This window comes from Meleagris gallopavo, chromosome 6, assembly GCF_905368555.1.
Source record: "Meleagris gallopavo chromosome 6, MGAL_WU_HG_1.1, whole genome shotgun sequence".
Taxonomy (NCBI): domain Eukaryota; kingdom Metazoa; phylum Chordata; class Aves; order Galliformes; family Phasianidae; genus Meleagris; species Meleagris gallopavo.
In genome coordinates, this window is record NC_139409.1 from 32,223,332 (window position 1) to 32,249,577 (window position 26,246).

A 26,246-nucleotide genomic window follows, 5' to 3' on the forward strand; every position below is an offset into this window, starting at 1 on the left:
GACAGAGAGACACATAGATTTTTTAATGAATCGCTTAATGATCGCTTGCTTTCACTTCCATCATCTTTCGCTTAGGCCATTTTGAAGTCGCCTGCCTGCCTGGCCGGAGGAATTAAGACTTCTCCAGCCCGAGCGGAGCCTGGGGCTACTCGAGGTTTTCCAGCTCTCGCTGCCCACCCGAGAGCAGCAGAGCTCGTTCCTCGCCCCCGCGGGCATCTCCTCCCGGGAAGCAGAGCCGACGGTCCCTCTCCCGGGGGGCCAGGCGAGATGCGGCCGCTCTGCCCGCTGCCCCCACCGGAGCCGCGCAAAGTGCCGCGTCCCGGCCCTACCCTTGGCGTTCAGACAACACCGGAGGGCCCACGGGAAGCGCTGCCCCCCCCCCCCCACCCCTGGCTCTGACACGCCTCACGTGGTCTCCGGGGTGAGCAGTCGCCTATTAGAGGGAAATTAATATTTTATTTTATTTTTTTTCCCCGGTTTTGCCTTGCACCGGACGGGTAGCTGTGGGGCAACGGGACACAAGCGAGCAAGCCGCCCTGCTGGGGCCCTCCCGAGGCTCCGTTTTCGTCAGCTGGAAGGCTGCGGCGGGGAGAGGTCGTTACAACTTCACAGTCGCCATAAAACCTTGATGGAAAGGCGCCCTATATTCCCAGCATTCTCGGGCTTACCCTTGAGTGCCGAGCGGGATCTCCTGTCGGATGGGGGATAGGAGGGGGCCCGACAGCCTGCGGAAACCCTCCGAGGTTGTCCCCACGTTTCCTCCCGTAATACCGTTTGTATTTCCCAAATGCGAGATGTGTTAACGCGTGATGGACAAACCCTTATCAGATTCCTATGAGGGCCGTATCACCGCTAACAAAATTAATACCGTGCAAGGAACCATTTTATTGGTTCCTATACAGGAAGGCTATTATCAATAGGCTTAGCGTTGTAAATGCAGATCTAAATAAAGTGAAACGTGAGCCCCAGCTCCACGCTCCCAATACATTTCTCTGCTCAAGTCAGGTATAAAAATTACTCCGGGGAAGTCCGCTCTTGCGGTATGTTTGTTTTGCATTTGCCAAATTAAATAGGAATGGATTGCAAACCTAAAAACCGTACGGAATCGAGGAGTAACGCTTGAAATCCTTCCAAAGCTGTTTTTAAAATAAGCAGCTCCCTTTTAAAAATTGGATTAAAGCGGGGAAAGGCCCTTAAAAGAACACTGAGATCCTCCTGAATAAAAAGGGCCCAAAACGCATCGTAACAAACGCGAGTTGGCCTCTTCCACCTCTTCGAGTGTTAATGCAGACTACATCAGACAAAAGGCGCGGAGGACAGAGACGATTCGGAAGAAAAGAACCAGATTTTAGCCTCACTTCTCTTCCTCCCCTCACCAGGCCCCCGTGGGTTCGACGGCGCAGGGCCGTGGCTCGGTTCTCGGTGGCTGTGCCCGAAGGCAGCGCTCCGATCGTGCGGGATCTGCCGTCGGGAGCGCCGGTCGGGGCCGCTCGTTTGGTCCGCAGAGCTGCGCCGGGTGGCTGCCGGGGCACTCCGCCTCGATCGTGAACTCCGCTCGGAGCTGCATTATCTCCGCTTTCTTTAATCGCTAACAAGGCCAAGGCAAATAGTAACCGGCATCATCAAACCCACTGAAGTAAAACTAATAACGCGCGCTTGGTTCTTAACTATAAAAGATAATGGTCAATTCCGACTAAACTGAGCTAATTTGGCATGCGTTGGGTGTAGCTATCGCATTGCCGGCGCTTAACAACGTGTCCCTCGGAGCTTAACCCCCGTTTAAAAGAAATTTTAAAGAATATTGTGGACGCCAGGGGACGAGAAACGCTTTCTTTCTAATTCCGCTTCCGTAAGGAAAGCCGTCCCAGGGTCCATAAAACCGAGCAAATAAAATTCTGATAAATATCAAAGCCGGCGAGCGGGTGATTTCGTGGAGAATCCGAATTCGCGGCGTGCGTAGACAACGCTATCAAAATAAAACTTTATTGATCTAAGAAAAATATAATAGATGCATTAATAGCGTCGTTAAGCCGTTTTATTGGTTGGCCTAAAATTAAAAACAAAAAGGGAATAAATAAAACCCGACAGCTCAGCCCCAGCGAACTCCTGACTGGAAATTTCAAAACGCGTCACGTTAAACCGTGATTTATCTTTTTTATTATTAGCCCGTATAAAGCAAAAGATCAGCGCCGTTAATCCGGAGGCCCGTTTTGCGAGCTAATTAAAATATGTTTTTATTTGTAGGCACGGGGAAAAGTGCAACGTGCGGAAAGGCGGAGGGCCTCGCAGCGCGCCGCGGAGTGCATGCGCCGCCTGGCTGAGGACAGAGCGCGCAGTGCGTCGTGTGCCTTTCCCCAAATTAATGCAATCAGGGTATAGTTCTTTAATATTGGAACTGTCAGTCGTCAGCAACGTGCGTGTGTGTGCGCGCCAGATTCCTCCTTTATTTATTTATTTACCCTCCCTTCTCCCCCCTCCACCCCCTCTTTTTGCTGGAATTGCTCCAAAGAAGGCGGATTTCAAACAGGACGTTTAGGAACCGCGGCCGTGCCAAGTTAGGTGACAAATGACGGCCCCACTAATTTTATCTTGCCTAGAAATACTTTCACGCTGAGGGCTGGGGTGGGCGAGGGGGAGGGGGGGCTTGGCTTGTTGTGGCGGATTACGCTGTTAAAAATTAGGGTGAGATTCAATTTTATTTCGCCATCCGGGGGCTCGTTCTCCTAAATATATTTCGGAGGCTGCGAGGATCGGTTTACTCGTTTGGATTAGGAACATATTTTGCGAATGAGTCTGACGAGCTCCGAATTCTGGCGTGCGGCGGAACAAAACGCGCCCCGACCGATTCATTCCATCTCCATCCCATCGCCATTCCCCGGCCCCGCTCCGAACAAGGGGGTCCTATTGTTTGCTGAGCCCCAACACCGCGAGGAAGTACCAGCGGTATCGGGTTATGCGGCCGTCGGTAGAACCGTAAACATACAAATCCACCTTTTTAAGTGCGCCCTTTTTATTGAGAGAGATGGGCCGCGCAGCTGTAACGGAGCGTTTGAAACTATATCCCCTCTCCCCTTCTTGTAGCTGCCCATAAGATCTGAGTGCGCATACAAATATATTTCTGCTTGCGGTGCAGTGCTCACACACACACGCTTTGGCCCGACGCTTTGATTCGGGGCGTTTAATGAAAAGATTATGACACACACACACACACGCACAAAAAAAAAAAAAAAAAAAAAAAAAAAAAGACGGCGACAAAACACAAACCCAAAGAGCTCATGAAAAAGCCTCCCAGGGGTTTGGATGTGGTATGTGCACTGAAGTCGAGTACACGATTAATTAAACACAGTGTAGACACTGAGTTGGCTTCGCCTCTTCCCTCCGAAACACGCAAACCCAAATCATGTGAAATAATAAACAGTTATTGTAAGAAACGAGCTTGTTTTTTTTAAATATTATCCTATGACCGCGGCCGTCAGTAAACAATTCGTAACCAGAGGGCGCTTTAACTGCTGCTGGGGTCCCTTTGATTTATTCAGCGGAGTATTGAATGGAGCAGGGAAACAACAAGGGGAAAAATAAATATTTGATCAAATATGCTGAGTTTAACTCGGCTGGTGTAAAATGAAACGTTGCAAAGGGACCCTCAGCTACTGCCCTGCTCCTCCTCGGAACGTGACTTCTTAGTGCCCGACGCTTCCGAGGGGAGGTCAGGAGAGATCGGGTCCCGAGCTTTTAATGGAGCATCTTTGATGAAATCGATAGGTTCCGATAATCATCTGAGAAACGCTCTCTGCCGGCTCAACATGTGCTTTTAACTAGGCTTGCAACAGCTCCCCAGGAGCACGGTTTTAAAGGCCGCTGTCTTTAAAATAGAGGCAACTCGCATTAGTTTACATACAAAGACTCTTAGGGGAGCAAAGACAACACAATTATTTTTTTTTTCCCTGAGATAGCTATTTAAATAGAGTATACCCTCTGTTAATAAACAAGCGGGTTGAAATATGTAGCCAAACCAGTATCTCCATACAATACCGCATTTCCTCTCCCCCTGCCCCCCCGCCCCTTCTCAAATGGAGACATAACAAAAACATGTGAAACTTTTATGGGCGAGAAAAGTAACCTGGAGTTAGGGATACTCATAGCCGGGATAGAGTTTCAAAGCTACAACCCCGAGCAGCCCTGAGCACATGAGAATGTGAGACTGCTGGTTGTTTACGGCCCATGTTCTAGCTCGGATAGATAGATGGACGGATAGATAGGTGGATGGATGGATGGATGGATGGATGGATGGATGGATGGATGGACGGACGGACGGACGGCCAATCTGGTCCTTCATGCATGCTGACTTAACGTGCAACAGCACGGTTAGTTTTGAGCATAAGTGTGTCAAAACTTGTTTACCACAGGCTGCGTCCAGCTGCGAGGAAGCAGGCTCTCCTTTTAAGTTACCAAGCGACCCTAACTAAACTACAGTTCAAGTCCAATAAGATCGTCAGAATTGTCTGTCATTTGTAGTCTGGGTTGCCATAGATCTAGTTGATTGAAGACACCTACTGTTCCCCACATAAATGTCAAGTTTCATAATATTTCCAGCGCAACAATTTTTATAACTGGAAGAAGTCTACGAGTTTCTCTGCAAAAAGAAATATTTCCAGATACCGTGGATTTTCCACGCCGCCGGCCAAAACTTTACCAAGAGACAGAAAAAGGTCAGCAGAGCCTCAGAAAGCCTCTGCGACGTTCATTCACCGCTTTAATCACCAACTTTCGAGCTCCGCTTGCACTGCCGGTGCCGAGGCCGGCCCTCCCCGCGCCCCGCGGTGGCACCGCACCCGCCGCCCCTCTGGCCGCGGGGCACGCACAGAGCACTTACCTCCGCGCATCGCCTACGCCGGAGCCCCGCGGCCCGACCTCCGCCGGGTCCCTCGCGCTAATTGAGCGTGCGGCCGCGAAGTGAACAAAGGCCAAGATTCCGCCGGGCTGCTCCCCTCGGCCGGCGGCTTTGACATTGATCTGACGATCGCCATCTGGCGGCCGCGCCGTCCCGTGCAGCCCCGGGCCCCGCCGCGGGCCGCCGGCCGCTCACCTCCCGCTCCGCCCGGCGCCGCAGCCGCAGCCGCCGCCTTTATAGCGGTGCATTCCGCCTCTGCGAGCGGACAAGTCACGGACACTTTTTATGGCCGCATTGTCACAGCAACACAGAGGATGCGATTTTATTGGGCTAGGAAATCAAACCCCGAGCGGAGAAACTCCGTGGTTTAACTGTCTCTGGGATTGGCCGTGAATGCCAGTTAATTTTTAACGGGGAAAGGAAGCTTTCTCGCTAAACTTTCATTGCCCGTCCGCTCCCCATCCGTCCCTCTCTCCCTGCCTGCCTCCCGTCCGTCCATCCGTCCCCTCTCGGCTCGCGTTCCCCGCAGACAGACAGACGAATAAACAGACAAACAAACACCAGAGCCTCCCTTCCCTTCGTTTTTCAGCGCTCCCTCCCTCAGCCGAGGCGCTTCTGGCCGACGGCGGTTGTCAGCGAGGCCCGCGTCAGTGGGAGTGCTTCACCTCAAGGTTATGGGTGATGTCCAAGCAATACAGAAGTTCAAAGCCAGCAAACAATGCGAAAACAGAATGTACTTTCTTTTCCCGATCAGGACCGGGGTCAACACTCAACATTCAGCTGCTCTTCCCAAAACACGTTCCCATCCCAGCCATTGTTTTGGTTTGGTCCTCCCCCCGCCACCTATTTTCTCCCTGCAGCCCTCCCCCCGCCCCATCCCACCCCTCCCTGCCCTGGAGATCAAGGACAACCCCAGCCGGCCCATTTCCACCGCGCTGCCAGGCGCGTTTTTTCTCGAAGGAGGCAACGGTTTTCTTAGGGCCCTCATCCTCCTGAGCACGTCCACAGAGGGGCTCGTCCGTCCCTTTTCTTTAGGGACGGGTCTCTAAAATGAGCCCCAAACACTCCTAGCACCGCTTACGTTGCCACACGTGGCGGAGCACACTGCGGTGTCACATGCCGGTGTGACAAGGGACCTCACCCCGCAGAACAAGGACATGGCCTAACGAGGAGCCTTCTCCACCTTCCTTTCCTAACCAGCCCACGTCTGCTTGGCCACACCGAGGTAGAAGACTTAACAGCCGAGCTCTACGAAAGGACAATCGTTTCTCCCCAAATGACCCCACAAGGTCATGAGGAATTTCGGATACCAAAGCCACATCAGGCAAAGTGACATGCAGGAACGCGACGCCAGAATGAAAAAGAGAAAGTTTCCATTGTTTTTATTTGCCTTGTGCGCTGTTCCACTGTATACATGCAACCAAGTACTTTCAGATATTAAAAGAAAACGGTATATACACATAGTCGATACATATGGAAAACAGTGATGGCATATAAAGATACTGCGTTTGGTGAACCGTGACAAAGAACTTACATCCATTTGGTAAATTTACTCATCAGAAAACTTCCTTATCACCACTTTGTTGCACATGTAAAGAAACCCCACACCCTTTAGTCCCAAAGGAGGGAAAAAAAAAAAAAAAAAAAAAGGAAAAAAAAAAAGGCATTTGAACAAAATAGGTCATGGGTTCCTCTTTTTTATTATTTACAAGTCTTGTAAAACATCGCTCCTGTATGAAATATACATTCAGATATTCTCAACAGCAAATTACCTTAACGATAGAACTCCGTAGCCTTTGTAAACCGATATAGAATTTTAAATATTTTCCTTTTTTTTCCTCTTTTTCTTTTTTAAATTGCTTTTTTTTGTTTCACGCTTTGGTTCCTGCAGGGAAATATATATATTTATAGATACTTAAAATAACTCCAAACAACTCTCCGTTCTTTGCATACGTCGGCTGGGCGACAAAGTAGAGCTCGTGACATTTAAAGTAGACGACAACAAAATGACCGTATTTACACTGTTTGGCTTCTGATTAAACTCCTCACTGGTCACCTTTACAAGAGCATGCGATTGAGTTATTTTAATGATCCAACGTTAGCGCATTGCACAACTCCAAGTTTCAATTAAGTGTTGTGTGGTATTTGCTAAACTGTCGTTCTCCACAGGTATTTCCTGAAGAAAGTTTGCGAGCCAGAAGCCAGAAGGTCAGTTTCCTCTCCGTATTTTTTTTCTTTTAAATGCTGAAATTCACACTTTTTTTTTTTAACCGTTTATTTTTAGCATTTTAATATGATTTGTCTCCAAAAAGATGGCAACGCGCAGGCCGTTGTCATAAATAAAATGAGTGCTAGTTACACTTTGAGAAATCTTTGCTTTGTTTTTTTTTTTTTTTTTTTTCCTTTTTATTTTCAGTGATTGTTTCTTTGCGATGTATGGCAAATTTATACCTGATTTTTCTTTTTAAAGTAAATATTTCAGTCTTTCATTTCTTTCTCTTCCCACCCCCATCCCCGCTTCCTCCCACCCCAAAGGAAACACTATAGTACCCATCGCTACATCCGTGTTACAACTGCTCGTGGTCGGCCTCGTGAAGGTGTAGGCATGTCAGCCCCCTCTTCCCCCCCTTTTACTTCTCTCCCCCCTCCCTTAATTCCCCTTTCAAACCCATGGGCAATGGCGCACTGCCTCAACCACAGACATTTTCCTTCCGGGAAGGACGAGAGATCATTCCCCAAAGTTTGCGTCCTGGCTGCGGCCTCTCGCGGTGCCGGTGCCCACGCCACGGTCCGAGGGGACAGCGGGACACGGGGACAGCCCCGTCCCCTCCCGGAGCTGCCCAACGCGGTGCCCGGGAAGGTGAGAGGCGTGAGCCGGGCGCTCGGAGGTGACGCGCGCGGTGGAAATGGATGGACGCCACGTGTGGCAAAATCAAACCGATTCCAGTTGGAACGTAAATATATAGACAAAACAATAAACCGTCATGGAAGGTCCAGAGCAGATTTACATGTATGGAAAACCTCGGGTTCTTCGAGTCCCGTCAGATACACACCTCCTTCCTCCACGTAACCTCGTGGCTTGACCTTGTCAAGGGCGAAATCTGAATTTAATCTCGTCTTGAAAAACGCTACGAGTTTTAGAGTAGTGGATTAGCTGAGTAATATTGTAATCGGTCCCTGTTAATTTTTTTTTCTTTCATTCTTCTGTTTTGAAACCATATTTTTACTTGGCGGTCGGTCAGATTGAGCATTCGGGAGAGCTGGAGGCGTTTCTCTTTGTTTATGTAGACACTGAAGAAGAATTCCCTTTCTAGCTCTCTAATCTGATATTTGGTGTAGGGGCATCTCTTTTTACGGGTCCGTTGTCCACCTGTGGAGCGAGAAAAGGCAGAAGGTTTTGTCACGGCGGGGCCGGGGGGTGGGGGGAACAGCGGAGCAAAGCACCTCGACACGCTACAACGCTCGTTCCGCCCGCTCCGCGGCCGCCCTCGGCAGCCGCAGGGCTGAGCGCACGGAGGGCTACGGGGAGCCGGGACCCACCGGGACGCCTCCGGCCCCGGGCAGGGCGGAACCCCGCCGGGAAACGGGGCTGAGGCCTCGCTCCGCGGGAGGAAGGGGCGAGAGGCAGGGAGGAAGCCCCCGGAGGCGGCTCGGCCGGAGCCCGGCGAGCTGAGAGCGGTCAGCGGCCGCCCCCCGCCGTCCCCGCGGCAGTCGGGCACCCCGCGGAGCTCCGTTCCCCGCTCCGGAGGCCGAGAGCGACCGCGCGGCCCCGGCACGGCGCAGCCCCGCGCCCGCGGCAGCCGCACGCTCCGCCGGCAGCTTTCCAGCACGCTCGGCCACCATCTCGGGGTGTTCTCCTCGCGCTTAGCCGCCGCGGTTTTAAAGTTCATTAAGCGCAATAGAAAAGGGCTCGAGGCTCAGAAGCCCTTTGCATTCAATCTAGCCGCTACCCCTTTAAAAACTTCCTTTTCTGGTACAGTTCATTGTCGAGGTATTTTTCCCCGAGCTGTATACTGGCGTTGCCTTTTAAAAAGCCCACATAAAAAAATCAGTCTTTGACAGATTGAATAACAATTGTAAGTAACAAACTGTTGGACAGAAGGCAACGCGTAATTGCCACAGCGCCCGGGTAAAATGGCTTCCTTTAGACAAAAAGGCCAGCTTTAGGTTAATTTGTTTCTTTTAATATATTGCTACAGTTCAGGCGGCTACTTTATCTGCTCAACGCGGCTCGAGCGCAATCGTTAAAGCGGCGATGGCTTTGAATGCGGCTCCTAACTAGGCTCCCGGTGCAACACATGGCTTTTATAAAATCACGGGATTACATCGGTATCAAAGGAGCCGGGATCGCCCTTCTCTGCCGAATTTACAGGCGCCCGACGCACGTTATTATATTTTCGAGAGCCGACCGCAGAGCTCCCTTTTATTACGATTCCCGAAAAAAAAAAAAAAAGAGAAAGAAAGAAAGAAAAAAAAAAGAAAGAAAAAGAGGAAGGAGAAAGAAAATTTTTTAAAGGCATCCGTCGCCCGGTGGGTATTTCACGGCCAATTTCAGCACTAAACACGTGATCTCGCCTTTTATAACAAAGTTTTGTTGGGGGAAATCTAAAGGCCCTTCATAAACCTTATATGCTTATAAAACAGCATATAAAAATTTAACAGCGGCGGTGCGCTACATTTCCAAGTCCCTCTCCGAAAGCGCTCGGGCGCTGCCTTTATACGTACTGGAGCTGCCGGATTTCTCCTCATTGTTGCCGGAAGATGACTCGGGGCTGCTGCCGCTCTCCGGCCGCCTCCGCCTCTCCTTCCCCGCCGCCGCCGCCCCGCCGCAGCCGCCCTCCGAACTTGAAGTTGCCGCCGTCGCCCCGGCGGCCGCGGGCGCCTTCTCGCCGCTCTTGTCCGGCGGATAGTCCGCGGAGGACGGGTTCTCCGCCGTGCCGTACGCCGTCTCGAAAAACTGGTCGAAAGCCTGCGGCAGGACCCCGTTCCTGCCCACCGTGCTATAGAAATTGGAGGAGACGTTGGCGCTGGGGTGGTGGTAGACGTTCGCGGTGCTTTTGCCGAACACCTCGCCCATGCTGGCGGTGGTGGTGGAAGGCAAGCAGTCTCTGTGCATGATCTCCTCTGCGGAGTAGCAGTGGGGCAGGTTGTTCCGGGGGTGCCATTTACTGGAGGGATCAATGGCATATTCCCTGAAGGTCACTTCTCTCACGGGTTGGACCTGGGGCAGGTTGGAGGAGTAGGAGTATGTCATAGGGCGAGAAGACGGGGTCTGGGGCAGAAAAGAAGGGAGGCTGGAGAAATCAGGACCCGAGACGTAGTACGTACAACTTGGCAAATACATGTTAGAGGAACAAGGAACACGCTCATCAAAATCCATCATTAGGGCTACCTCGGCTTCTCCGCATTAGCTGAGCTTAACATGATTCTCTAGCGCAGCTGCCCCTTTGAAGCAGATCCGTGAAGTAAGAAATTGGGAGACGTAAGCTGACGTGGAGAGCCTCCGGCCTCGGCGGGGAGGTGCGGCCACGTGACGCGCCGTGCAAATTGACAAGCGGCGGCTGCGGGCCCGCGCCTCTTTGTAGCCATCTCGGGGGAAGCAACAGATCGGCGCGGCGCGGCCCCGCACCGCACGGCACGGTCCCGCACCGCACCGCACCGCACCGCGCGGCCCCGCACCCGCACCGCGCGGCCCCGCGCCGCCCGTCCCCGCCGCCCTCCCAGCCCAGCGCAGCACCGCGCAGCAGCGCGCAGGTTGGCCCCGGTACAGTGCGGGACACAAAGGCACCGCTCGGCACTGCCCCACACTTAGCGCCCGGCCCCTCGCACCCCCTGGCTCTGCAGCACTTAGCAATGCCCACAGGGCTAGGTGAGAGCTCTCTGTTTGTTTGTTCGCTTGCTGGGGTGTGTGGCGGCTCGTTGGCAGGCTCTGAAAGGAAGGGAACAGGAGAAATGAAGCAACCACTCCTTCTAGAAAGCTGCTTCCTAGCAGGAAGCGCTCTTTGGGAAAGCGGTCAGTTTAGGGTTGATGGCTTCCCCCACTTTTATTTTTTTCCTTATTTATTTATTTATTTATTTATTTATTCATTTATTTATTTATTTACATTTGCCTTGATTGGGTCTTTAGGTTCACCCCATCCCCCCCACCCCCAAAAAGTACATATATTTAAAGCCCCCTCGTTCTGCAGGGTTTTGCTGGAAACCTTCCTAGCATGAATGTGCCAGGGTCAAGTCTGCACTGATTTTCATGGTGAATAGATTACATGCTTGCATTCATGTTCACTTCCGAAGCGCTCAGTGTCTTCCTTCCCTCCCTTACATATTAACCTCAAATACCCCGTGCGGCTCCAGCCAAGCCTCACCAGAGGTACTTAGCAATATTGGATTCCCAGAACGCAGGTTCGCTTTCCTCACCGCCACCCCCGCCTCCCCGAACCATCGCCTGCCTATTTGCCACGCCAGAAAAGCCCTTTAAACTGCAGAGCACTGGGCTAAAAAGTGTTTGCTGATCTCTTCGCCTCCGCACCGCCTCTAAACGCTCGGAAAACCGGTGGATGTAGGGCTGCCCCGCTTCGACAAATACTCCGGCTTTAATTGCCAGAAGCCCAGTTAAAATTATTTGACATACTGTTAACCCCTAGGAACAAACTCGCCGTCCCGAGATCCTTTCCTTTCTGCCTCGTACCGTCGCCGAAGGCTGAGACCCGGGGAGACCTATTTTAAAAACGTGGTTAAATTTTTACTATTGTTGCATGAAAGGGATGATATAGAAAGCGGATTGTACAGGGCAGAGACTAAAAAGTACTTCTCTGCCAATAAAAAATGCACACCCCACCGAACGAGCGCAGCCAAAGAAAACAGAGAAATACGCCAAAGAATACAGCACCTTTTGAGGCATGGACATCCCTCGGCTGTTGGGAAAAATAATAAAAGTTTTTTTGCTGTTCTGATGCTCGATTTCAGAAAAGAAACATTTGGGTTCCGGCTGGATTTAATCACAACAGAAAAACAGCGGCAAAAGGCTGTTGTGGTGTCGGTGCTCTGATGAAATCAGACGGAGCTCGAGGTCTGTGCCCCAATGGACAGGGGAGGCTGATGGAAGGGAGACCGAAATGCTGGAGAAATAATATTTGGATTTCCCCCCCAAACCCCCCTTTTCCTCTGCAGCGCCGTGGAAGTATTTATATATCCGGAGAAAGTTCTATAGTAAATTCTGGAGATCTTCGGTATTTAAATATCAACATCGATTTGTTTATTTATTGCTCAGCTTATCATAACTGACTCGATAACAAATCTAATCATGTTGCTTGCAGGAAAAAAATATTCTCATTATGTATTTTCCCTACGTTATAGTTAACTGAAGCATTTGAATTCGAGCTGTAAATTCAACATTATCAAGTAATTACTTTGTAGTGGAGTAAACTAATTTATTAGCATTAATGTTTATATGCCGTTTTCTTATTTTACAAGGGTTACCGTTCACAAATCAAACGCTCCGGACGTATCCCCGTAATGAACTCTTTATTTTGGTTTGCTGCGAGAACTTCTTATGCTCGCTGCGTGTCTGCGAGCTGAACTTGAAATTAGTGAATTAATCTTCAGGCTTGACGTGTTTGCTAGAAAGTGGATGGAAAGGGATCGCATGTCGTCAAAACCGCTAGCAGAAGACTGCATTGTCGTTTGGGGATTGTAAAAGCGCTTGGGGATTCTCCCTCTCCCTCTCCCCCCCCTCCTCTAACTTGGGGTGGGGGGGTGTAAGAGCTCTGGTTGGCTTTTTCTTTAACGCATCTCATTTCTCCCCCGGTTTTTCGGCTGGGAAGGGGGGGGTCGAGGGATGGGAGCCCTCTTTGGGCACCCGGCACGGATCGTGCCCCCCCCGTCCCCCCGCACTGCCGCCCCTCCCCGCGCACAGAGAGGCAGCGTTGGGATTTCGGTGACTTTGAGATAACAAAGGCGCCACCATTGCAGAGCCTCGCCCCGCCTCTGGGTGATGGCAAACAAATTCTTGCACTTGTATTACGGCTTTTAAGGCTATAATTGAACGCGGCGCGTCTAGGAGAACCGAAAACAGTTCTAGACTGACCTGCGGTTTTATAGCACTTTGGCAGTCAACTTCAGCTTGTGTCAGAGCAGACACGACAGGGCTGCCCGGCCCCGGGACGCCACCTACTTGGCCCGGCTGCGGCCCCCCCCGCGCGTTCACCCCGTGGCAGAGCCGGGCAGCGCTGGCACAAGGCTGTACGTGCCCGAGGTGGGGGCAGCTCCTGCACACAAAGGGAAATCGAGGCAAGGGGGAGGCGTCGGGGGGGCTGGGGGGGAGAGGTACGGGGGGAGGCTGCAGCCCGGCCACCCCCTGCGAACCGGGCGTGTGTGTGCGCGGGCACAGCGCGCACACGTGCGGCCCCGATGCCTACTTTGAGACCGCTCCTCCCTGCTGCTCGCTCCCTTAAGTAAAAATAAGAAAAATTAAAAAAAAAAACGACACCCCTTCAAGCAGCATATTGGTTCCATCCAGTTTTCAAGGCGGGGGGACCCCAAAACGCCTCTCCCAGCCATCGGGAGAGTTCCGGGGAAGGCAGAGAGAGAGAGAAAACACGCCCGGCACGGACTGTTCTCTGCTTTATTTGCTGTTAAGTGAAACAGAGATAATGTTCGCTTAAAGCCTCGGAATGTGTGGGTAATTGCAGGGAGCCTGCTGTTAGGTTGCTGCGCTCAGCACAATTATCAATGTCGATTATTTGGTCTAACGTTGAATTGCTCTTTTAATACAGTAATTGGGACTTCCGTGTCGAGGAAGGGGGAAAATCGAGCCTTCCCTTTCCTAAGCCCGACGAAAACAACATCAACAAAGGGAGGCATTGCGTTTGGAGAAGCAAAATGCATTCGTTCCGCCTCCCCGCGTATTTCGGTCGGATTAGGGAGACTCAAAACGCTGCGAATTTTGCAGCTCTGCTGCTGCAGAACGTTTTGCAAAGGACGGACGTGGCCAAGAGGCGGAGAGGCTGGGAGCACGGTCACCCGGTTAGCTAAGCTAAACAAAGCGGGGGAAAGCTACAGCTCTTCTTTGGAGGAATATAAACAGAGCCAGGACGCCTCGATAGCGCGGCTCTATGTATACACATCGCGTGCAAAGGGGACTGTTTAACTTACTGCCGCTGTTCTCCGAAAGGTCAAGTTCTATAGTATCCAAATTGTTGACTTTTTTTTTCTTTCTTTCTTTTTTTTTTCTTTCTTTCTTTTTTTTCTTTCTTTTTTTTTCTTTTTCTTTTTTTTTTTTTTTTTTCCCCCTCGGCTCTGTTTTGCTTTAAAAATACTGTAAGCCGAGCGTTTACCTTCGCCGGTAGGGCGAGTGCCTGCAATTAACAGCAGCAACGTGTGCTAAAAGGCATTCGTTGTCGAGTAGAGCTAATTGAAATATTCCCGATTGCTGGTTTGAGTCTCGTAGGCTCCTTCCGCGTGGGCACGGCGGGGCTCGCTCCGACTCTGCCACGGGAAAGTAGCTCAGGAATTAGGACAGCGCTTTGTAAGCGTGCGGGCTGATGACAGCCTACAAAGTCTTATTAGAAAAATGTAGGATGAGGGAATTCACGGCTCTCTCGCCACATCCCCTTCCCTCTTTTCCAATGAAAATAATGCCAGAAGGCGATAATTCTTCTCAAAATTGGCCAGGAATGCAGCTTCAGAAAAGCGTGGTTATTGTTTGGATTTAAAGTATTTCGAGCTCAGAAGGTCTTAACAGGCGCTTGTTCTTTTTTGTTTGCCTTTTGTCCGTTAGGGAAAGCGCGTATCCTTCTGCTGAAATCAAACCAAAACACCACCACCGACAAAAACCTAAATTCGCTTTAACGCCGTGATGGAGGGAAGTGCTACAATACTTAGATACGATTTTTCAAATATTGGTTTACCCCATAGTCTGAAGTGATTTTTGATAGCGGCGAGAGGGAAGCCCCATGCTGTGACACAGAGCAGCTATTTGTGTCCCGAACCCGAGCGGTATGGTTGTGATTTTGCTGGTAAACAGGACCCGAGGCAAGGTGATTCTGCCTTGTTTGTTGCGTTGAATCTCACCGCGTTATTTAGGAGACGTGAACTTCTCGAAGGGCTGTGCTCATCTGGTTGCAGAAAAATTTAGATTGATTTTTAATATCAATTACCGAGATTCTTTCCTTTGCTCTGTCACGCTCTGTTTTTAGTCGCGGAGATGGAAAAGTTGCAGGGAGGTATTTTTTTCCACCTCTCAGCTTGAGCTCCGGACCTAAAGAGAATCTGCCCGTCTCTGGCCACCAAACACGATATTTTGCATCCCTTTGCGAGGATGGATCGCTGCTTCTGAACTCACCCTGCCTCCTATCGTATCAGCAAGCACAAACACTGAGTGCAGTTTTCAGAACGGGAAGCTTATTGCGGTATGAAGGGTTTCCTTTCCCCAGAACTATTTTCTTGCCCTTTTGCAGCCGAACAATTTGTTGTCGTCATGCACACCCAGCATCTTTACAAGCGCGGAGGGTTTCTCATCGCCGTGTGGCCCACACCCCGCCTCCCCACCATTGTGCCCCCCCGGTCTCTCTGAGGACCCTCTAAAATTTAGGTTACGTTTACTGCTCGCGGTTTGCTTCCGACAGACAATACAGGGAGATTTGGCAACAAAGAGGGCATAAGGAGGCTCGATCGTAGACGGTCAAGTATTTCGCAGTTTGACTGACTGGGGATGCTGCCGTCACTGTCTCCTTTTCTGCACTTGAAAGCTTTGCGAGACCTTCTCGACGCGTGAAAAGGCACAACCAGTCTTTCCTCCCCGTATGGAGCCAACTACAGGTGCAGGAGCGCTCTGACCGAAAAAAAAAAAAAAAAAAAAAAAAAAAAAAAAAAAAAAAAAAGGTGCAGGGAGGGCTGTCCGCACCGAGCGGCGGGCTCGAGAACGAACCCGAAAGCCAAATCCCTCCGTTATCTCCCCCCGACACCGAACCCAGCCTCTTCCCACCGGTTCCCACCCAAATCCACAATAAAACCCGGGACATTGGCGCCGGGGGCGGCCGGCAGCTTGCAGCCACCTTTCACGCCCAACGGTTTTACGTGGGATTAATCCGAGCGTTTACTGAACGTCCCCAGCGAGCCCTGGGAAGTGCGGGGCTGTCACACAACGCGGAGATCCCCGCACACGGCCACAGCCCGGCGGTGTTCCCGTGCAAAGTTCCCCCGCAGCCCGGAACGCCGCTTCCCTAAACATCGGGGAAAAAAAAAAAAAAGCAAAAAAAAGGAAAAAAAAAAGTCCTCCCCAAGCATTCCCACGTCGCTTTACGTTTAAAAGTATCGCTACAACGGATGCCTTGAACTTGACCTTAGATTTGTTAATCCAGGAAATATATTCGGCGAGAGAGAGAGAAAAAAAAAATCCAGCCGCCGTGCCTCTGACAAAAGGGAGTCCTTCTCCTCCGAGCTCCGAGCGAGCAACACACGAGAAATACGAGCTATTGAGAACGTGCCCTCCGCATCAGGAGCAGAAAAACTACCGAAATCGAAATGCCTCAACGCCGGGACGCGCTGCTCGCAATCACGCCATTCCGTGATGCCGTGGTGCAACTTTACCGCACTCGGTACAGCAATTCGAGTCGAGGTAATCGACCGGGATTCTCAGCAGCATTGAATTTTATAGGATATGAGGCTTTCTCTAACGCACACTGGTTTTTAATAGTGATTTATGAAGTTGCTGTTGTTTTTTTTTTTTTTTTCCCTTATATTTTTGCCCGACTCGCCAAGAAACACAGAGGATTTTACTGTACCATACCGCTAACTTTATGGGAGAGGCTTTTTCACATATCGTGAAACCCACCGGAGTAAGAACGCTTCTTCCTCAGGATAGTTCAGGGGGCGGGCACAGGAAGTATCCCAGTGCCGGGGCTGTCAAATCAACGTCTTGAAAGCCCGAACTTCGTATTTGGATGGCTTCTCAGAGCTGCGTTATAATGGAGGTACCTGTACTTGGATAACGACCTTCACAGCAATCTATTGGTCTAAAACCACAGCTGAGAACACACATTCAGTTCCGCACGGAGCCGTTTGTCCCGCACAGCCAAGCTGGCTCCTGGAGGACTGCTCGCTGTCTGTCCTCCTCTCTGTCACGCAAAGACCCCCGCACGGGCAGAGCTCCCCGTGCGCCCAACATGGCTGCTCCGGGCGGTGCGGGCTGAGCTCCCGCTCCCGGTGCCGCACCGCAGCGCTGCGGGCAGAGCCGTTCTGACAGAGCAGAGCGGAGCCGGGGCCGCCCCGCCACTGCCGTTCGCAGCCTTTCCCTTTTTGGTTTGCTCCTCATCTCCACGACGCGGTGTTTCCGTTTCGCAAAACCTGTCGTATTTAAATGGTAGCCAACCGCTGGCCGCAGCCGGAGCTCATCCAAGATGGCCTTGCATTCAAATCTATCGTTTTTTACGCGTGCCCGAGGGCACATCGAGGTGTAAGACCAGAGCGTTGCAAACAGCCTAGTAGTAATCGAACATTACTGCCAACCCAAGCCGACAGCCGAGGCCAATTTATGCTATCAGGAATGAATACACGCGCACTGCCCGGTGTGTTCAGCCCAGAGCGGCTCCGACGCCCTCGGATCGCTGTAAGCCGGCAGGTTGCAGCGCCCGGCCCGCGTTTCCTTCCCCAGACACACGCCCAAGCCCTGGCCGCCAGCAGACAGGTTAACCCGCCTCTCACATCTTTCCCCGCATCATCCCACACAGAGCGTCCGACCCTCCTCCCCGTCTCATCAAAGAGTACGATAATTTCAGAGGCGACCACGCACAGACGACCGGGGATAAATAACGGTCGGGTGCCGCTTCACAGAGCCGTCCGACCCAACGCTACCGGCGTACAAAGCCCAGAGAGCCGCAGCCCCGACTGCGAGCGCTCCCGCACCCTGCGCTCTGCCCCGGCCCTCCCGGCCCCCCGCCTGCCGGGAGCCTTCCTTTTTTCCATCTATACTGGGCTGCGAAGCGGCAGCTCTGAGAAAGGTGGAGTCAGCTGGAGGAACGAGCTTCCATTTGGGAGCGGCTCCCCGTGCCTATCAGCATCACCCCGCAGCCTCCGCACCCCTCTCCCAGTGAGCGTGGGACGCACGGAGCGGGGCGGGTGGGTGGGCGCGGGGGGGGAGCGGGGCCCTGCAAAACCCTCCGCGAAGGCCTTCCGAGTCACGCACGGGACCGTGAGGGTGGGTTTGTTGTTGGCTTCGTGGCTTCGTTCACCACCGAACACGAGGAGAGGACAAACATTCACTTCCAAGGAAGAGCAGGAAAATCTTACCCCGGCATCCCGACGTGTCTCTCCTGTGCAAAGGGCAATCCCCGCGGAGGCTGACAGCGAGGATCCTGCGCTGGGCTGGAGACCTCCGCAGCAGTGAGGATGGAGCGCACATTTTTTAGTTTTCTCTCCTACTGCTTAAATATCCCCGGTCCACAAAACATTCCTTCTTGATCTCCCATTTACTCGGCTCTCTGTTGGTTTGGGTTTATATACATAATATTTATTTTGTTGCTCTAGTTGCTGTTTGCCTGCCTTTGAACGAAGAGAAGTATAGCCATCAGGGCACAGCGTCCTTCCTGCCAGCTCCAGCCTGATTGCAAAACGCAGCGATACCACGGGCTAATTAGGATCGTTGCCGTTATTATCACTGCTGTCAGAGCTGTTTATTTTCCCTCTCTCTGTCTCTCCCGGTCCCCTATGCTTTCCGATGTCGATTTGCACACACACAAGGTGATGGCAGAAGGCTAAAACGCTGTCTAATTCCATCGAATCCCACCGCAAGAGAAAGAGAAGGGAAAAAAAAAAAAAAAAAAAAAAAAAGTCCAAGTGTTTTTGATCACGGGACACCCGTCCGTTCCTCCCCAGTACACCCCGGGTCACAGTACAGTAATGACCGTGGGTTGCGCGCTGTAGGACTTGACCTTTCCTACGTAGCAGAGGGCGCTTTTCTCCCTGCCACGGGGAGGGGAGGGCGGGGGAGCGAGGGAGGAAGGGAGATGCTCTCTTTGGGGATGTTTAATCACAATTCAGATCTAGGAGCGGGCAAAGCCTCCTGCCTTTCAGCACGCCATGTTGAAGCCATTCACTGGAGGAAAAAAAAAAAAAAGAAATTCTTTTTTTTTTTTTTTTTTTTTTCCCAAGGGCTGGGGGGGAGGAGGCCGGAGGGAGGGAGGGAGGAGGGAGGGAGGGAGGAAAGACTTAATGAACATTTGCATTTCGTCCCCTAGTTCATGAATCAACTGCATTCACGGGGGAGGCTGCCCGGCCGTGAGGCGGGGGCAGGAAAGGGCCCGCGATGCGGTTAAAGCCCCGCGGGCGGCACCCACGGCCCCACGGCCCCTCCGCGACACGCGGGACACCCCTATGACCCCCTCTTCTCTCTCGGTTCTCGCACCGGCCGGGGACGCACGAGGCCATCTCTCCAAATCATCATTAAAGTGCGTTAAAAAGCATCAAAAAAAGTTACGAATGGCAACAAACGGCCTTTTAACGCCTGCCAAATCATTTTATTTTTTTCCTTATGAAAAGCTGTCTTGCTTTTATTGCTCGCACTGACCACGGAGAATGCTGAAATGCCCGAGGAGTGGAGTTTCATTTAAGCGTTAGTCGTTTTTTTCCCTTTAGTTTCTAGGCTAAAGGCCGAGATGCTTACCCGCTCGTTCGTGTACAAAATAACAAAATAAAGCCCCCGCTCTGGAAGCACGGGGCGGTTTTATTTTGAATACCTCAGTGTTGAGCACCATATTTTCCCCCTTCGCTTCAGAAGTGCTCCTCGTTCTTAAGCGGAAGTCTTTCTGAGATAAAGAAAGCGGAAAAAGAGACATCTTTGCAGTTCTGCAGTTCCCCTCTTCCTTTTCTTCTTCTTCTTTTTTTTTTTTTTTTTCGGAAATATGCTCCTGTCAGAGTTTATTTCCCGCAGCAAACCACCTTCGCTTCTGCCAAGAGCTCGAGGAGTGGATAGATTGGATAGATTAAATACGGATTCTTTTCTCGATGGGACAAAAAAAAAAAAAAAAAAAAAAAAAAAAGACAAAACATTTGCTGTGCCCTCTGCCCGCATCGCGGCCGAAGGGCCACTACTGTCCATGGGAATTCCCAGTTATGGGGACTACAGACGCCAGGAGCTGGGTGATAACACACAAAAAAGACCCGACACTCGGAATTCAAGTACCAGCCGCCGAAACTCGCAAGAATTATTTGAAGTGAAAGCGAAGTAATACAAAAAAATATCTTGAATTGCATTTCACGTTTTACACTGGGAATGAAATATCGCTCTGACATGAATGTTTTGCTGAAGGCTCTCACTGCACAGTAGTAACGCTCTTCTCTGTCCCTCAGTGTCCGCACATCGAGTTCTATGGGCAACGGCTGTATTTCTGGGGGAGCCGAGAAAATATTGGGTTTGTGCGCGGTTGGATTTCTAGTTTTGTGTTTGTTTTGTTTCCAAATCCCTCTTCCGGTATATACGTATACTTTTCCGTGCCTTCAACTAAAACCCTCGCTCGTCTATCTCCGCACAACAAGGCAGGACAATGAGCTTCCACCACCGTTTTAAAACATTGCCGGTTACGCGAGGAATATAAATACTAATTCCTTCCGAGCCGCGTATATGGACTGACGCCGTGAAGCTATGCGTCGCGGGGCTTCATTATTTTCGATGGTGAATATTTTCTTATTTAACATATCAAGGATGCATTTTAGCACGCTGGCGGCGGATTGGTGAGAGGGGAATACGTACTACAACAGCAATTTGTACTTGAAAATGCATGTGCCAACAGCTTTTGGACGGTAAATGAAGGCAATAAATAACGCGAACACACACATACGCACACCTCCACCCGAGGCCCCGAACACGCGGCGGTGGACGGGGCGATGGGTGCGGGCTGCGGGCAGAGGCGGGACGGGGCAGTGGTGTTTTACACGCTATCCCACGAGCCCCGCACACGAGCGATCCCCGCGGCTCGGCGCACCGCCCGCTGCCCCGCAGTCCCGACCATCACTCACCTGAGCGAGCCGCTGCGCTCCGGGCCGTGTCCCGCAGCTCGAGGGGAGGCGGCGGGGTCACCGCAGCCCCACGGGGACTCACCGGGCCCGGGATGCTCCGCTCTGCCGCCCGCGGGCCCGAATCCTGCGGCCGGGCCGTGCGCTGCGCGGGGAAACGCGACCACTCCGCTCTTCCTGCAGAGCTCGAGCTGCCTCGCACGGGAGCGGGGGTCCGGTCCAAAATGTCACCTTACCCCTGCCAGCGGTCACAAGTCAAGCGCTCCCTTTTTTACCCTGTGAAATATATCTGCGGCGCAGCTATTTGAACGGTAGTGGGAATTCGAGTTCGCTAATCCACGGTCTAAAAATGCTTAGCAGATTTGAACGGTAAGCACTGCAGTGTGAAAACGTAATCTCCGAGCGGTTGCTCCGATTCAGTGTTCCTTCCCCCCCCCTCCCCCTTTCCTTTCTTTCCTCTTTTTCTTTTTTTCTTTCTTTCTTTCTTTCTTTTTTTTTTTTTTAAAGCTGTTATTGTACTAAAGTCGGCCATATTCTCGTTGAGCTTTTCTTTGAAGGTCTTCTGAATTCTATCGCTCTAGGGTACGGTGTGAAAATAAAAGCTCTTGCCACAGATTCACAATCACCGCGGGCTCGAGTCCTGCCTATCGCCCTCAGCTCCGACCCCAAATACATGCAATTTGCGGCGTGTCTCATGCCATAATTACACAGGTTGCGAAATATAACGGAATAAATAAAATTATCCTCTCGGTTCGAGAACAAGTGCAGTTCGCAAGTGCCTTTCTCCAGGCCATTTTGTTCCTTTCGGAAAAAGCTTTGCAATGAACTTTCCTGCCCGCTGCCTATCTCAGGTATCTGCTGCAGGTACACTCCGTGCAAGTGGCTATCACCAGACCTGTGCGCATGGTGCAACGGAGAAGAGCCCATTCCCAGAGTCCAAACAGCCCCAGCACGGTATTTGTGTGGAACTCTCCGGCTGAAAATCAACCCGGGGCCGGGCAGGCCACTGCGCTTCAGTGGGGCCATGGATGCTGCTGGCATCCGTGCCGACCTCTGCTTGGCCCTGACAGCCAGAGGCCCCGCGGCTCTGTGGCCTCTGCTCCCTCTCAGCTTTGCCATGAGGACTGCCTCAAGTCCCCTCCTGGAATAACGCTGTCACCCCAAAACAGAGCGTGACGGTGAGAACCGCAGACCACATGGTCAGTTCTCCCCTGCCGTTCCCGTGCTGAAGTTGGGGAAACCTCACTCAGAGAGTTCCGAACATCTCCCGCATGGCTGCATCGGTTTTCTCATGTCACAGTGTTGTGGGGTGCCAGAGGCCTGGCACAACCCGAGCCGTCCCTGCGCACCCTGGGCCCTGCAATTCCGACAGGCCTCGAGCACGGCGGCTTCCAGAGAGCTTTCCTGCAGGTACTTTCCATGTAAGTTATGGCACAGATGCATAACACCCCAGTCTGAGCGCCAGCAAGCCCTCGGCAGAGGTACGGCCCTTTGAATTTCAGAAATGTAAGTCTAGAAGTCTGCACTGCCAGCGGCATCCGATACCCTCTAAACGTACCGTAAAGGTTCCTCGATAACTCTAATTAGAGCTGCAGACCACCGAAGGAGACGGGAGGCGAAAGCGGTTCTGCCTTTGTACCCGACCGAACCCGCGGTGCTGCGGCCCCGCGCACCAGCACGGACACGGATTTTCAACGCCGGGCCGGGCCTGCCGCTCCCCCACCACCTCCGGAGAAGGGAGAGCCGAGCACAACCGCTACGCCATCTTTCTCCCTCCCTCACGCACCGTAGACAAGAAGAGATACGCGAGCACGGAGACGCGGAGGACCGGCGCTGAGCGCGGTGCCGCGCGGTCGCAGCCCGCTCTGGGGATGCTGCGCGGGCGCGGCCAGGTGCGGGCGCGGCGCGGCCACGAGGTGGCGCCATCGTCCCGCGAATGGCGGCGGCGGCCGCGGCGGCGGCGCTGGGAGCTGTCAAAAGTCAAGGTCACAAACCGGCGTTTTTCCCCTCAAGGTCAAGGTTTGGGCCTTCCCCGGCCCGGCCTCGCCGCAGTGCCCCCACTGCCGTCGCCCCCGCGGCCCCAGGGCTGCCCGCCGGCTTCCATTTCCCGGAGCGGGCCGCCTTGCACTGCCGGTGCCATCCTCCTCTTCTCCTCTGGCCCCAAACCCTCTGTAAAGCTCTCCCGAACATCACTGCACATCTCTAGGAACGCTGGCTACCAGGCGGGCCTGCTCCCACAGAAACACCCTCCATCAATAAAACAAAGTAAAATAGCTACCGATACATCTCTAGGCACACGTGTATCTGTATATGAACTACACAATGGAAGGCAACAATATTACAGTCCCATGACAGATCATACATTATATGTTTTTACTTTCTTACGGAATGCACGTAGGTATCAAAAAATAAGGAGTGTTTCTTCCAGGTTTTATTACAGTGACTATTTTATTATAACAGTATTAATACTACTATGCCTATCTACACGTCTTGGATTTTCATTTTTCAGTAGAAATATTAAAAAAAAAAAAATGAGGGTGCACAAATACATTTTCACAGTGCGCTGATTTTTTGTCTTTTATTTACACGATAGCTTCTTATAGTGAATAAAAACAAAATAATGTGCTGGTTGAAATAACTGATTGGATTAAAAGGTGCTGTAAAAAGAATCCCTAAATGTCCTACTGCGGCCTCATAACAGACAATAAACAAGGAGAAACAACTAATTACTTATAGATCAAAATATAGATTATATAAATCAAAATACTTCTGGGAAAAAAAAAAATGTATTTCAGTTCGAAGTTCTTGGGTATTTTTTTCCACAGAGGGATTATTTTTTAGCTATGCAGAAATGCCAATGGTGGTGTTTTGGTATCCACCCAGAGTCAAACAACTGCAAATTTCCGGGGACTTAAAGTATTTATTCTAGAAGATCATTTGAGGTTTAAAATAGGCAGTCCTTTACAACGTATCTATTGTACGGTCTGAGGGGGAAAACAACAAAACAGATGACAAGAAATCATCTTTCGGAAATAAAAATAATAAAACCAACAGACATCTCCAAGCAAATAATTCCCTTTCTATCCCCACTGTGTGCGATGGTTCTAATTTGCTATCAGGATAGATCCTCCACAGAGCTTCCTTCATTACTGATGTCTCTCAAATCCTTATTCAGTACCTTCGAGGTTTATTATTACTTTTTTTTCCCCTTTTTTTAACACTAAATGCATTGCTTTAAAACATACAGTAATTGTATTTTTTTTCACTATGGTTTACCTGAGCAGTCATTCAACATACAGTTTGGATTGCAATGGAAGAAAACAAGCTTATGTGTACGCATCGAGCTCCTGATGTTCACCAGCTCCCATCGTGGCCACGACGAGCGTTCTCAAACAGGAAGGTCACCGAAGTACTTACAAGTTGCTCGGAAAATGGTGTGTCTGAACTGCAAGCGCTTCTCTCGGGCGGGGGATGTGGGCTTTAGTTTGGCAGTTACACTGTCTGCTTGGGATTGCAGGAGAACTGTCAGCTTTAACCATTTGCTACAGCAATCTTTTTTTCAAAAAATGCTATAATTCCAAGGATACAGATCGCTTGTTTTGAGAGAAGAGGTTCATTGTCTTTTCTTTTTTTTTTTTTCTTTTTAATTATTATTAATAATTATTTAAATCTGAACACCAAAAAAAAAAAAAAAGTTCGGATCCTTCCGAGCTGCTGCTTCTCCACGCTTAATCCATTAACTGGTCGTCTTCAATTTGTTGATGACTTTTTTCTCTTTGACTCTTCTGTTCTGGAACCAGATTGTGACCTGTCGCTCTGACAGATTCGTGGTCGCCGATATCCTCCGCCGTTTGTCTTTGGTTATGAATTTATTTGTAGCATATTCCCTTTCGAGTTCTTTTAACTGCACCTTTGTGTAGGGCACTCGCTTCTTCCTCCCACGTCTGTACGAGTTCGCATCCGAGGGATGCGAAACGACGTCTGCAACACAAAAACCAAGAGACAAGCGTTAGAAAATCGCAACGACCGCTCGGGACATCCTCCGGCGGCCCTGAGCTCGGTGCCGGCTCCTCCGGCCGCCTCCCTCCCCCCTCCCCGGTCCCGGCACGGCCCCGCTCCGCGCTCGGGGCTCGGCTCAGGGGCACGGAGGGGCCCGGTCCTGGCAGCGCCCGGCCTCAGCCCCGCGAGGGGCAGCCCCGGCCTCAACGCTTACGGAAAATTCTGCTCCGACGCGCTTCCCCGCGGGCTCCGGCCCCGGCAGTCCCTCTCAGCTGTTTCCTCTCCCGCAGCCCCGGGCGGGCGAGGCGCGATGCGTCGGGCGCGGGGGAGGGGGCGGCACCGGTGCCATCCCCGCGGCGCCGGGGCGGGCTGGGGCCGGGGAGCGCGGGCGGGGCGGGGACGGGGCAGCCGAGGGGGAGTCCGGGGGGGGACCCGGACGCGGGAGCGGGGAGGGGGCGAGCGGGTGGGGGCCGGAGAGGAGCGCAGGTGGATTACCCGGGAGGGTGGATTTCCAGAGGTGAGGCGGCTGGCTCTGCTCCTTGGGGCAGTACACTTGCCCGTTCCACCCGTTGGTGATGGCCCACGGCTGGTAGCTGTCCATGGGGAGCAGAGAGTCGTGGCGCGGCTCGCCGGGGCCGCCGATGGTGGGCACCACGGGCATGTCCAGGTAGCCGGGCACCGGCTGGTAGGGCCCGGCCGCGTAGCCCTGGTAGAAGGCGAACTCCTTGGCCCGCGACGTGAACTCCTCGCCGGAGACCGACGTGTCCATGTACTTGTCGGCGAAGGTGGAGGCGGGCTGGGCGCAGGACTTGATGGCGTTGTGGTGGGTCATGCGGCACGGGTAGTAGCCGCTGCCGAAGTAGCCGTAGGGCAGCGCGGCGCCGGAGGAGCTCTGCACGGCGGCGGAGCAGGGGCTGCACTGCTTGACAGCGGGCTCGGCCATGCCGGCGGCGGGGGCCTCGCTCGACGTGTAGGCGGCGGCGCTGGGGGCGGCCAGGGGCGCGGGGTGAGCCATCAGGTTGCGGCACGGGTTGGCCGCCGCAGCCGCCGCGAAGTTGCTGCCGGCGTGAAACCCGTCCATGTTCTTATTGATCTCATCCAGGCTGTTGTCGTAGAGGAACATGACGGGCTCGATCCAGCGGGGGTGGAGGAGCACGGAGGCTGTCATAGCCCGCTCCGCATTGAGACTAGTGGCTCTTTTTTAAAAGCCCCAAAGACTGAAAAAAGAGATACTAAATCTCCGGGACTTGACCAAGGCTGACGCGCCAGTGTCGCGCCAGGCGGGCCCTCATTGGGCCGCCCGCCCCCACGTGATATGCAAAGCAGCTGATAAACATCTGAAGGAATAAAG

At 52.1% G+C, this 26,246-nt stretch overlaps 2 protein-coding genes and 2 long non-coding RNA genes across 5 annotated transcripts; 1 reads left to right on the top strand and 3 right to left on the bottom strand.

The window, feature by feature from the left end:
• Positions 1-4: 4 nt before the first annotated feature.
• LOC146544132 (uncharacterized) lies at positions 5-5,009 on the bottom strand. The gene is made up of 2 exons (XR_014883916.1): positions 4,874-5,009; positions 5-3,862 (listed from the first exon to the last, which is right to left on the bottom strand). It is a non-coding gene; the product is annotated as an uncharacterized LOC146544132 (long non-coding RNA).
• Positions 5,010-6,247: 1,238 nt separating this feature from the next.
• Positions 6,248-18,850, bottom strand: HOXA11 (homeobox A11). Of its 2 annotated transcripts, XM_085226252.1 has the most exons (3): positions 18,176-18,850; positions 9,617-10,163; positions 6,248-8,261 (listed from the first exon to the last, which is right to left on the bottom strand). In XM_085226252.1, the coding sequence occupies exons 2-3, from the start codon at positions 10,143-10,145 to the stop codon at positions 8,029-8,031; spliced, it is 762 nt and encodes a 253-aa protein (XP_085082378.1). In that variant the 5' UTR covers positions 10,146-10,163; positions 18,176-18,850; the 3' UTR covers positions 6,248-8,028. The 2 variants fall into 2 exon arrangements, with proteins under 2 accessions (XP_085082378.1, XP_085082376.1); XM_085226250.1 differs by lacking the exon at positions 18,176-18,850 and having other exon boundaries at positions 9,617-10,603.
• Positions 9,858-12,331, top strand: LOC116216757 (uncharacterized). Its single transcript, XR_004160146.2, has 2 exons — positions 9,858-10,760; positions 11,243-12,331. It is a non-coding gene; the product is annotated as an uncharacterized LOC116216757 (long non-coding RNA).
• Positions 18,851-23,325: 4,475 nt separating the features above from the next.
• HOXA13 (homeobox A13) lies at positions 23,326-26,246 on the bottom strand. Its single transcript, XM_085226249.1, has 2 exons — positions 25,391-26,246; positions 23,326-24,877 (listed from the first exon to the last, which is right to left on the bottom strand). Exons 1-2 carry the CDS (start codon positions 26,061-26,063, stop codon positions 24,633-24,635), a joined length of 918 nt encoding a protein of 305 aa, XP_085082375.1. The 5' UTR covers positions 26,064-26,246; the 3' UTR covers positions 23,326-24,632.